General features: G+C 40.1%; 1 protein-coding gene across 2 annotated transcripts in view; it reads left to right on the top strand.

The window, feature by feature from the left end:
* The window catches only part of grk3 (G protein-coupled receptor kinase 3), a 73,733-nt gene that overhangs the window by 54,793 nt on the left and 6,349 nt on the right, over nucleotides 1-12,591 (top strand). For both annotated transcript variants that reach the window (XM_028026597.1, XM_028026598.1), the window contains 5 exons: nucleotides 4-111; nucleotides 2,148-2,214; nucleotides 9,394-9,494; nucleotides 10,314-10,380; nucleotides 11,291-11,386. In XM_028026597.1, the coding sequence (XP_027882398.1) occupies nucleotides 4-111; nucleotides 2,148-2,214; nucleotides 9,394-9,494; nucleotides 10,314-10,380; nucleotides 11,291-11,386 (439 nt within the window). The remainder of the gene's footprint in view (nucleotides 1-3; nucleotides 112-2,147; nucleotides 2,215-9,393; nucleotides 9,495-10,313; nucleotides 10,381-11,290; nucleotides 11,387-12,591) is intronic.

The raw sequence follows: 12,591 nt of genomic DNA, 5'->3' as shown, positions 1-12,591 counted from the left end.
CAGTGGGACTCATGGCTACATGGCTCCAGAGGTCCTTCAGAAGGGAACGGCGTACGACAGCAGCGCAGACTGGTTCTCTTTAGGCTGCATGCTCTTCAAACTCCTCAGAGGGTAAAAAGCTCCAGCTTTCCTCGCTGCTCTCCTCCTCCTCCTCTTCCGTGCTCTCCACTCCCTCCGCATCCTGACGTCCTGTCCGCTTTGAAACCTCTCCTGGCTCTCTGTGTGAGCCTCTTTGAATATGCTCACTTCCCCTTCTCTCCGAGTTCCTCTCACCCGCCCGCCTTCTGTTTGGTGTGTGTTTGATCTTGTTTGTATATGAGAGAGAGTGTGTGCGTGTGTTTGATCTAGAGTGTGTAAATGCCAGAGGTCTGGTCCCAGCAGGCCAAAATCCAGGTAAAGGGTGTGTGTGTGTGTGTGTGTGTGTGTGTATGTGTGTGAGAGAGAGTGAGTGAGGTGTATTTCCATTGATGTTTGGATCCACGTCCTTAAAGAAGAAGAGTTTGTGTGTGACTGAGAGAGAAGCTGACTGTTTCCAGTATGAGGGGAAAATAGAGTTTTTAGATACAGGACTCTTTATTAGAATATGAATGTAAAGGATATAGTCATTACTTAAAACTTTGGAGTTTGCAGTAAGAAAAAGTATCTACTCCATTTTATGCTGTTTTTGCTTTTTGTCACCGTTTAACATTATCAAACCAATTTTAATATCAGGCATAGATCACCAAACCATGGAAAAAAGAGTGTTGTCCCCAGAGCTAAATCACAAATTTACTGTAATTCACCAAATTTTATGAAAAACTAACAGTCACTAGGCACCCAGGGGTGTCCTGCCTACCAGACTTCTAGAAACCAAAAATCCTTAAATAAAACCTTCCTGTAAACTTGTCAAATTAAAAAAATTAAAACAACATTAAATAAATTGTCCATTTTGATTTCCTTGGTGCTTGGAGATGACTGCAGTTTGCTGGCTTTTGCCTAAAGGTTCTCAGTGGGGTTAAAATCTTGAGAACATCTTGGTTATAGATCTGAAAAGTCAATGTTCTTTACCATGTTGGCACAGTAACATACCCAGATCATAAAAGTACCTGGATTGTCCGAAGAAGATGGAGACTGTCTTGATCCCACCCTGTATCTGTTAAACTCATGGCTACATTTATGAGGAAGCCTCCTCTTAAATGAGAGGCAGCTCTGGACTAAGGTGGCCTTCTCTTATTTTTCCCATGCGAGGAGCGGCCATATTAAAATTCAAAGTCCTAGAAGACGTAACTGAGGGTAGTCGGAATTGCTCCCACTTTCCCAGTGGGAAGTCCGACTACTGGGGACGTTGCAGTGGATTTTTTTTTTTTTTTTTTGTCTGGGAAGTCGGAATTTCTGACTAAAAATGGAACACACCATTCTTTACTGCAGCTTGAAGTTCTCATTAATCAGGAAAATGACTCTTTGTTGCCTAACATTATTAGCAGTAGTCTCCTTCTATGTGAAGTCTTCTTTCTCCTAAGCAATGATTACTCCACTCTTTTATTTAGAGGTAACCGTTGGCAACACAAGAAGACAGTGATTTTAAGCACAAGTGTTGCTCTTTTATTGCTTACATTTAGGGTGATTTCAGAACTTTCACAGCTTCGTCTATGCATTCAAATAAGTTGATCATTCTACGTCGGTGCAAAAATCCAGTGAATATACCCTTTTTTTTGGTCATAAAATAAGTTTCTAAGCCATTAAAGTTGATTGCAATAATTATTATACTTCCAATTAGTCAGCAAAACAAAAGAAGTGCCACAAAAGAGAGCTGCGAGAGTGTGATGGTGAAGTTTTCTTCCAGGATGTGAACTGTCTCCTCCTCCGCATCCTAATTAGACCCAGTCAAATCTGGGTCACTTCAAATTACCATTTCTGAATTATTGGGCTGGACGTTTTCTGAGCACAGTTTTAAATTTTAACTAAGGGGGCCGGAGCATGACATGTTTTGAAAAGAAGCCGAGTCGGCGGTGTTTTTTTTTTGTGTGGGGGTGTGTGTGTGTGTGTGTGTATAGCTATTTGTTCACCCTGAACCATCTTCACCCTTCCCAGTCGCTTCCACTCTTCCTTCCCATTTCCACTTGTCTCCAGCTGGTGACATCAGGCTCTCCTCTCTCTGTCGTCTTCAGGCACAGCCCCTTCAGACAGCACAAGACCAAAGATAAACATGAGATAGACCGCATGACGCTGACCATGGTAAGCTGCAGATATCCCCTCATTACACAGTAGACCTCCTCTGTGTAAACACGCTATAAACGTAGAAGGCGATACGAGTCTGTGCTCAATTCTAAATGCATGTTTTTTTTTTGTTGGACTCTTCTGAACAACCGATGTGAGGAAACTCCAAGGGAGCCATAACCAGGTTGATGGTTGTCCTTCAGATAGAAATGTTTCCGTTATCCGTCTGTGTTTCTCATGAGAGGATGGCACTCTCTCACTGGGTCAGAGGCATTTCGTCTGCCTCCATGGCAGCTGAAGTGTGCAAATATGATTGGTACAGTGACAGTGCAGGGAGTGACAGTGGCCTAATGGCTTTGAAGTGTCTCATTATTTCTCTAGATGAAGGTTTTAACAGAAATATGGCTAAGTTCCCCTTTTCATCAAATCTTAGGATTCTGCCTCTCATGTTCCAGCCACAGACATGGGCTGGAACATTTCATTTATCGTGAAAAAGTAATCATAAGAATTTTGATTCACCATTAAAAACAAAACTGACAATATGATCGGAAATGTTATTTTTGCTTTAACATGTTAAAATGTGATAAAGCATAAGGGTTTTATACTTTACACTGAAAAATTTAATTGGTGAAATTTACAAAAAAAAAATCAATTCAACACAAAGGAATACTTTGAAATGATTCGTTCCCTTATATATGCTGCTGTTTGATGCTAAAATGGCTTCCAGTGTGTTGCTGTGTGAACAGGTGTAAACACATAACAGACGCACAGCAAACATAAGAGTGGCGTTCAGATCCTTCCCATGGACCGATGCTACATTCAGAGATTCTCTGGGAGTTTTTGTTACATCTGAAGGACAGTAAGTCCAGCGACCCGTCCTTACCTGAGCGGCGCCGTGGAAGAAAGAGGAAGTCTGCTGAGGGTTTGTCGTCTTTTAACAAACTAGATTTCAGTCCCAGCCTCGCTCGCAGCTGGAACTCGTTCACTTCCAGTATGACGTCATTTCCTGCCCCTTGACTATTGAGGCAGATGGGTCTGAGTATTAGCTGCTCCTCATGCTCCGTTTGTGTCCTCGTATGAGCCCTGTTGTTTTGGACAATGACTCAAATGTGTCATTACTTCTAGATTAATCTTACTCAAAGGGGGAATCTAAAATTTTTATTTTTTTTTCTGTTTTGTCATATGCCATTGTCAAAATAATCAAGCAATTACATATCAAATATGTGGATCCATGTTCCAGTTTTTATGAATTAAAGGCAACTCTAAACAGGGTTGTTTTTAGCTGTGATTTAAAGGAACTCTGTGTTTCGGCTCCTCTGCAGTTTTCTGGAAGTTTGTTCCAGTTTAGTGGAGCATTAAAACTGAATGCTGCTTTTTGTGTGAATATGTTCTACCCAAAACTCTTCAAGTGGCAGCTTTAGCTTTATCTGTTTCAAACCCAGTAAAAAAATAATTTCACTCTAAGCACCTTTTGCTATCAAATTAACAAAAAAATATCATCAGATAAGCACTATTATGTATTCACGTTAAGCTAAACAGGAATGGCTGAGCTTTTCATATTTTGATAATGGAAGTATTTTTTATCTGCAGATGCATGTTTTGCTACAAATGATCAAGCGCTCTTTAAACAAATGCTGTTATTGCATTCTTTTTACACTGTTATTTAAAAAAGAAATTGAATTGTTTGTATTTTAAAGTATGTAATATATCAATATATAAAAAGTGGTTAATTGGCAGAATGTGGCAGTTTTTTATCTGATTAATTGATAAATCATCAGAATAGTTAATAAAATAATCGTTAGCTGCAGCCTTACTGCAGCTGTAGACCCTGTTTAAAAGAATTGTGTGAAACATTATTTTTTGCTTTTCCATTAACCATAGAATTATGTAAATATGGGTTACAAAAATAAATTTGTTTAATGGAAACACCAATTTCAAAAACGTTTTTGCTCTAGGATGAGGTGGTTTTCAGCTATATTGAAATTAGTGTGTTGTGCAAAACTGCAATGGAAACACTTTTTCACATCACAAGTCATATGATCAACCTTATGTTACTGCTGGCGGAAAAGATGAAGAAGACAGGAAGTGGTAGGATGGATCATGGTGCGGCTCTATTTTCATGACTTAATGCGTGAACTTATTCACATCTCATTTTAATTGATATTTAATTGGAAACAGCAGTTGCGTAATTGTGTTTTTCGACATTAATGGAATATGGACCAAGTTTTGTGCACATTTGTAATGAAAACACAGCTAATGAACGATCACTGGCCAGATTCACTGGCAGAAATCCTCAACCATCCATGATTTAAAGAACAATATGCGTGTGTGGGTGTGTGGGTGTGTGTGTGTAGCCTCTCAGAGGAATATGCTGCCAGGCCTTTTTGATGTCACGGGTCACGCTCAGGATGAATGACATCCATTGAGCCCACACTGTGACATATGTGCTCTCGCCCACCTATCCTGGCCTGCCTCCTCCTCTCCATTCACACTGAACTCTTGACGTGTCGAAGCATCGCGGCAGCTCTGCCTGCACCAGCTGCTGCGCATCTGAAATACAACTCATCCCAGTGTCTAAGTCCAGTTGTGTTACTTGTAAGGAATGGGAAGAGGGAGCTGCACCCTTTCCCTTCTCTCTAGCAGAGCAAGGTCTCTAAACAGAGAAAGTCTAATCTTTCATATCACAATAAATCCAGATTAGGATTGGAATCCAGCCACTTAATCTGGTTTATCCTCTAATCCTAGTCTGGGTGTGTTACAGAGATGACCAGCAGTGGCTCTGTGAAAGACTGCAGTCCTGCTCTAAACGTCCAACCCGGTGCATGTTTGTGTTTATTCAGCATGATGAATGACCTGGTTGCATGAACTCAGAGGAAGCAGAGACCTGGGCAGAGATGGATGGAGCGGGTCCTGGACGCTGGCACCTCTGATCTCTCAAACATCTCCATGAAACGGCAGATAAAGGCTGTCAGCAGCAGACCAACACGCTGCTGCAAATGAGCTGTTGGGTGGAGGAGACAATCTGGCTCCTCACTACCAGGTTGCAGCTCAGAGCAGTGCAGCAAGAAAATAAGTGACACTTTTTGTCTGTGGGACTGCGACATGTATTCTGGTTTTTGTAGCTTCTTTGACATAAACAGATGTTTGTGCAGGGTCGATCGGCTCAAAGAGTAGCTCTTATCTACTTCCATCATATGTCAATGTGCCCCCAAGTTGCCTACAGATCTGCTTATCGGTGTGTGACTTTGTGCGTGCTCACTGGGAGAAAAAAGCTTTTAGTGGTCAGTAGGAGTGATTATACAAACATACAATTATTGTTTATTCGATTAGCAACACAAATCAGAACCTCACTTTTAATTGATTCAGTAAATTATTTTATGTAGCTTATTTGCCGAACTCTGTCACCTCCGGAGTATAAGTGTGCAGTGGAGCGGAGACACCTGCAGTGAATCCAGTCTGACAGAGAGGCGGATGTACCAACAACGCCCGCCTCCCTGGCCTTTACCGGGACGTGGAGACGTAACTGTACCACAGCACATTATTCAATCATCTGATTGTTGAGTCGTTTCTTCAACTCCGGCCAGCTAATATCCAGAAAGTTTGACCCTTCATTCATGTCCGTCAGGAAGGATTAACAAAAATGAGGTCATGAAGAGGAAATAAAAAACAGTCCAGAGTGTTTATGCTCACTCTGGACTATAAATCTCAGGACCAGCTAAACTATAAAAAAAAACCCAGTGACTTGTAGTCCAAATATACTATAATTAAACAAATGAATAGGATTAGACCCTTCAGATGTTTAGTAGCATCACCTTCTTCGGGATCTCAGTACTTCACAGTGAGACGTCTACATTTGGTCATTTTACTCTTCAGGAGAATCTGCTCAGGTCGTTTCAGGTTTCTGGGGTGCCATCTCCACCAAGGGGTTTTTAGGTTTTCCCACAGTTTAGGGCCCTCCAGCTTCCTGTCCTGTAACATTTACACAGCTCTGCTTTGACACACCTGGACCAAATAGTTAGGCCAATATCAGGACTTTATGCTGATGATTCAGCCCATTTATTTAGGTGCAAGGCACCAGGAATGCAGCTGTCTGTGAGGACTGGAGCTCCAGACCGTGCCATAGATGTTCAGTAGTATTCAGATCTGGGCAGATCGCAGAGAACAAACTATTCTGTAATAATTAATTCTCAGCCCTTCCTGACTGCTCCTAGCTGTGTGTGAGTTTTGGGTCATAATCTGTGACTGACACTGAGCTTTTTGACTCTGGACATAGTTTTGGCTCTTGGATGAGATTTAATTAGACCCTGTTCAGATCAAAGGTTCCCCTCACCAGATACAGCAAAGTATCTCCCAAACCAACCCAACTTGATTTCTGTGTCTCACTGTTGGTCTGGTGTACTGCTATAAACATCATTTCATAGAGCGGATGGGACTGACCATTGGGGAGACCGTGGAGCCCATCAGCACACATTCAGGTGAATTCCAGTCTGAATTTATTTTTGTTTTTCTCATAGGAGAGGAACCTATTAATGCTCTTCTTAACCAAGAGGAATCTGGTTAGTTTTGGATGGTTTTCTTGGCTCTTCTTCCACCATCCACACTATCCACCTGATCAATGTAGGATTACGTTTCCCACTATAACCTTGAGAGTTTTGCTGCTTTCTCCTGATTCTCCTTTTGGCAGCTTTGACCACGGAAACATGAAGCTGATTGAAGTTGATCTTTTTGCCCTTTCCTTTAACATGGATATCTAGAATCGTCTCTCTGAGCTCCTCAAACACAACTAGTCATTGCTTTCTCCGGTCCGGTCTCAGAATGATGCACACAGTAATACAAATGTACCTAGTGGAAGTTTGTCTCTGTAATGGCTGTGGGCGGGTCTATCGGTCAGCCTTCTTATTTCACAGCAAAATTTGTCAGTTGCTGATTTTCAGACCTTTGTGGAGACAGATCAAATCAGTTTCTCAGCCCAAGTTTAAGGAATTCAGGGCTGATTTATCAGTTCACCTCTACTTGAAACATGAATGTAACAGCAGCACTAATAGTTTCTTTAGGGTACCAACAAACTGGTCAATACTAATTTAAAGCATCTTTGTAGAAAACAACAACAACAAAATATTTCCTTACACTATGGTTGTAATTGTTTACTCTATCACAGACTAAAGTCAATCAGATTAGACGGATTGTTTTTATATGAATCATTTTCTGTAGAAGAAGCATTTATTTTAAAAAGTAAAAAGAGAACAAAGACATTTATCCACGTCTATAATTCATAGAACCTACAAGTATCAACACAGAGATGTGGTCAGCATAAATGGGGGATTTTGGTTTGTGAAGACGTCATCATCTGTAAAGAACAACTCAGTCGATCAACCTCAACTCAGCGGCCCGTTTAATTTCTTTAAAATGGAAACTGGATACCGTTATAACGGCTGTCCAAACAAATGTCCCGTTTAGAACGAAGATGCAGCTTGAACTTTGCAGTAATCCCATTTATCGTTTGATTTTGGGAATCCACTGTTGCATCTCTATAATCCACAGTAATGCTGGCTGGCTGAAGGATTAACTCTGCTCTAACACCTGTCTGACTCTCGAAGTGGGATAAAGAAAGATGTTGACAAAAATCAATGGAAGAAACACAAGCACAGCTGTTTGAGTTGAAACCAGATATTTACATACAGGCATATCCTTTTTGTCCCTCAGTGACATTAAATCGGAACATTTCCTCTTTTTATGCCAGCCAGGATTACTAAAGCTAACAAAGATATTCTTTGACAATATCTTTCTTTCTTCAAAGTGTGTACACTTACTGTAGGTATGTGTCTGAAGCAATTTAGCCAATCCCAGGAGATAATTTAATGTTGTTTAATCTTTTGAAAGCAACATCTTCTATGAGTGACATCATGGAAAAATTAACTGAAATCAGAACTGAACCTGAACCACAAGTCAGGTTCAGGTTCACAATCTCCAGATGCCTGATGGTAGCACAGTCATCTGTTCAATTGCAAGCTAGAGTGAATAAATTGGGACTATTCAGCCATCTTTATCCAAGGAGAGCAGTTCTGTGTCCCAGAGATCATCTCAGGACATCAGACAGGAAGATAAAGCTAAGGCCTACTCCACACACAGCTGGATATCTGGGTAAATGGATACATTTTAATGTGTTTTGAAAAGTTTAATATTAATAAAAACAACTATTTCTAAAAACTCTGACCAAAGTGGAGACTTGAGAAAACGCTATTTGTGTTCATGGGAAAGTGGAGATTGAGGGTCTCGTGCATTACAGTCTGCAACAAATACTTGTTTTAGGATTGCGCTACACTGCCCTTATGGGTTTGGCATGTTTAAAACAACGCTGAGGGGCGGATTTGACGGGTTCATGTGGATGAAACCTTTTCTTAAACTGATCCCGTGTTCACGATCGTTTTTTAAACGATGTGGAGGAAATAGTAATTTTTATACAGACATGTCTAAGAAGGCCTTAGGCACATATAGGTCTTAAAATGGTCTTAAATGCTATAATCCCTTATAGTCCATACATACATGGTCTTGTACATCTGTAAATAAATATTTATATCTCGTAGAGCACTTCTGGATAGATGCAAACTACATCTCGTTGCTTGTACTTGTGACAGTGCAATGACAATAAAGTTGAATTCTATTCTATTCTATCTCTGAAAGTTCTACCAAACAAGTAACAAAATGGATTAATGACAGTGAAGTTAATATTATGGAGTGTCCATCTGAAAGCCCTGACCTCCGAACAGTGACCACTGACCTCAGTGACAAAAACCTGAGAGCACAAGGAGGCTTTGAAACCTGAAGGAATGGACCAGAATCATAGCAACCTGGAAGAAAACCTGGAACATTTGAGAAATCTTAACAGGCAGTTTAAAATGTACTGAGGAGATTTGTATACAATAAAAAACAGAAAAAGAAAAAAAATCTTGCTATTGTGCCAGTTGTTAGAAATAAAGTTACCCAATTGACCTGCAACAGGAGAAGTTTAGCCTAATTTAATGGAAGACAATATGTATAGGTAGCAAAGATTTATTCAAGAACACTGAGGTCTCCTTGGGAGCAGATGGCTTGATGTTTTTTTCTCAAAAAATGGTAATGGGTGCAAATGATGCTGGTTTATCTTGACATAATGTCCGACTGTAACGTGCCTTTCTGTCTCCTGTCTGTTCCCTGCAGAATGTGGAGCTCCCAGATTCGTTCACCCCAGAGCTCAAGGATCTGCTGGAGGGGTTGCTCCAAAGAGACGTGTCCAAGCGGCTCGGTTGCCAGGGCCGGGGGTACGACAAACACTCACATGAAATGTCTGTTCACATCAACGGCGATATCTAGATGGGCCCGGGGTGTCAAAACCTTTTTGTCGCATGGGCCAAAAACCTTCAGCTCAAAAATACTGACGGGCCAGAAAATATCATGTTGAAATCTAAAATCAACAAAAAAGTTCATTTTATTTCCCTATTCAGTAATAACCTAAACATGAACCATGTTAATTAAACAAATATTCACTTCTGTTTTTTTGTAGGAACCAGATTGTAGAGCCACAACTTCAAATGTTTTCTTTGTTAAATTAAAGCCATTCAAGGACTCGGTTGAAAAGACTGAAAAATATTTTCTGTTTTCAGCAATAAAAACATTATCTAGTTCTGCCTTTATTCGCTGTATCCAGCCAAGTTTCAATACATCAATTAACAGCGGATTTGGCTGCACCAAGGTGTGCGCAAGTCAGTGAGTCGATGTAGTTACCATGGCAATAGAAGAAAATCAGAAAGCTTGGAAAAGACGATCACTTTGTGTTGCATCTTTTGTAAGTAGATTTCAGTCATGAATGGCTGTGTTTACATTGTATAAAAGTGATTTATCTTTGAGACAACTTATCAAAGATGTGATAAAACATTAACCAAACAGTGAGGGGCGTGCTCACTTTTGTGAAACGCTGAGATGAGTAGATGAGTCGTGGTGCACTGAGTGATGGGTGAAGTCAGTGCTGTCATTTTACATCAGGGCCTTTTACAGACCGGATGAAGCTGTCACAGACCGGCAATGTGGGCAACACTGCCACCTTGTGCTGAAATGAGGCATCTGTTGTGTCTCCCATCTAGAGCGCTAGAGGTGAAGGAGCATCAGTTTTTCAAAGGTATCGACTGGCAGCAGGTGTACCTGCAGAAGGTGAGTGAGCTCCGTCACGTTTCTGATGAGACCCAGGTTCATTCCCACTAAATATATGTGCGCTTTATGATTCTGGGTATTTTGTCCAGACATAATGTTTATCTAGGCCACAGGTGTACAGACTTTATACTCTGTGGGCCAAACTTGCAAAATTGAAAGCACTTTCTCCTAAAAATAATAATAATAAATAAAAATAAAAAAACTTAGCAACAAATAGAAAAACTTTTTTTTGAAAGACTTTGGCATATTTAGCCATGTTTGAGTCAAAAGTTGCTGGATTTGGTGACCTTATCTATTATAATTTTCAAGTTCTTTTTGTTTGTTTTTGCTTTCATTTTGATAGAAGAAAATACATTTAGTAACTAACACTCTTTATTTAAGAACATATAAATTAAGCCAAGTTTATTTGTATAGCACATTTCAGCAACAAAGCAGTTCAAAATGCCTTGCATCATTAAAAACACCATGTAGTAACCAATTATGAAATGAGCAGCTAACATAACATCCTGTCAAACGTCACCAAGCAAATTCACATCAAATATACTGATCAATGCTCCAGTTATTATGAATCCAAGGCAGTTGTAAACTGGTGGGGTTTTTTTTAGTTTTTTTGAAGTTTGCTCCAGATTGGAGGATCATAAGAACTGAATGCTTTACTAATCACTGATAACCTTCCAAAATGATGGAGCATGTCCATCTGCATCGTTTCTGTTCGGTTTTCAGGGAGTCGCACTAAATTGCCTCAACTCTTATGTTCTGTTTGTAGCTCAGATCTGGTCAGGTGGATGTTTCTATGGTTACCACAGCACTACAGAGTTGTTGCTTTGTTGTTCCTCTTTCTCTCTGTGTCTTTCTTAGCGTTGTGTGATTGTTTCAGCTGACAGTTGTCCCTCTGTTCTCCGCCCTGCAGTACCCCCCTCCTTTAATCCCGCCCAGAGGAGAGGTGAATGCCGCGGACGCTTTTGACATCGGCTCATTTGATGAGGAGGACACCAAGGGCATCAAGGTAAAACAATTCCTGGAGCATCTGCACGCCTCATTTCTAATCCTCTTATCTTCCACTGCAGCTGCTGACAGGACTTTGAGTCTCCCATCGTCTTATACGTTTCAGAATCTCATCCTCCTAGCTTCACCTGAAGCAGATAGGTTGAAAAAAAAAAAAAGGCCACTGCTACATGCAACGGTCTCTGAAACCTGAAGAGTTCTCAATTAACTGGTGGAGTAAAGAGTTTATTCATTAGCGAGCTGCTAATCATGAAACTTACCAGAAATAACCTGTTCTGTGGCTTTGAGAAAGACACAAAAGATTTAGTCGAGATTTTCAGTGTAAAATTGGTGGAAATCTGAAAATGACCTGCTCAGCGTTATCTGACTGAAGTGTTCATAGGATCCTTTTGTAGAAGAATTAGTGTATACATCACTTCATATAATTGGTAGTAGTAAGAAATATTTATTACTAATATTAACAATTAATAAATATGCTAATATTTCACAAATGAGCTATTAATCCAGTGATTTAGTTCATGTTTGTCCATTTTAGTCTTCTCTCTGTTTGAGGGGGTTCTAATGGAAACGGCAACCAAATGATAAATTCTTCATTTAAATTTCAACTTGTGTTTGAACAACTCTTTGTTGGGGGTAGAATCTTCCAGCTCAGATTGGGTTAGTCAAAGTATGTCAGATTGTAGAGTCAGTCTTCTTCAGACAGCCATCCTAATGCGCTGCGGTTGTTTTCCAAACACCAGGAGGCGCCCTTTCACTATTGACTTTACATGCAAACAAGCACTTAGTAAAGACTTTCTGAGCACCGCTGATGGGAAAGTTTTTTTCAAATGTTGACCCCAGATTGAAGGGCGCCCTGGGTGGGGAGCCATGTAAAGAGCTGCCACAATAGTAGATATAAAACCTTTTATCTCGAACGTTTTGTGCATCAGATAATTTTCATATTCTCCAAATGAAAGACAACATATTTTTCTAAGCAAAGAAAAGAGTTCAGCTCCATAATAAATAATGACTGATTTAATATGATGTACTTTTTACATTTGAAGACCTGCAGTATCTAACAGTCATTAGCTCAATCACTTAATGAAGTTTATTTGTATAGAACATTTCAGCAACAAAGCAGTTCAAAGTGTTCTACATCATAAAAACACTTAAAGTCATACAATCAACATACGGTCATCAATTGATAAACCATTAACAGACATTGCA

Source organism: Xiphophorus couchianus, chromosome 8 (genome assembly GCF_001444195.1).
Source record: "Xiphophorus couchianus chromosome 8, X_couchianus-1.0, whole genome shotgun sequence".
Taxonomy (NCBI): Eukaryota; Metazoa; Chordata; class Actinopteri; order Cyprinodontiformes; family Poeciliidae; genus Xiphophorus; species Xiphophorus couchianus.
This window is presented reverse-complemented; position numbering and strand designations above follow the sequence as displayed.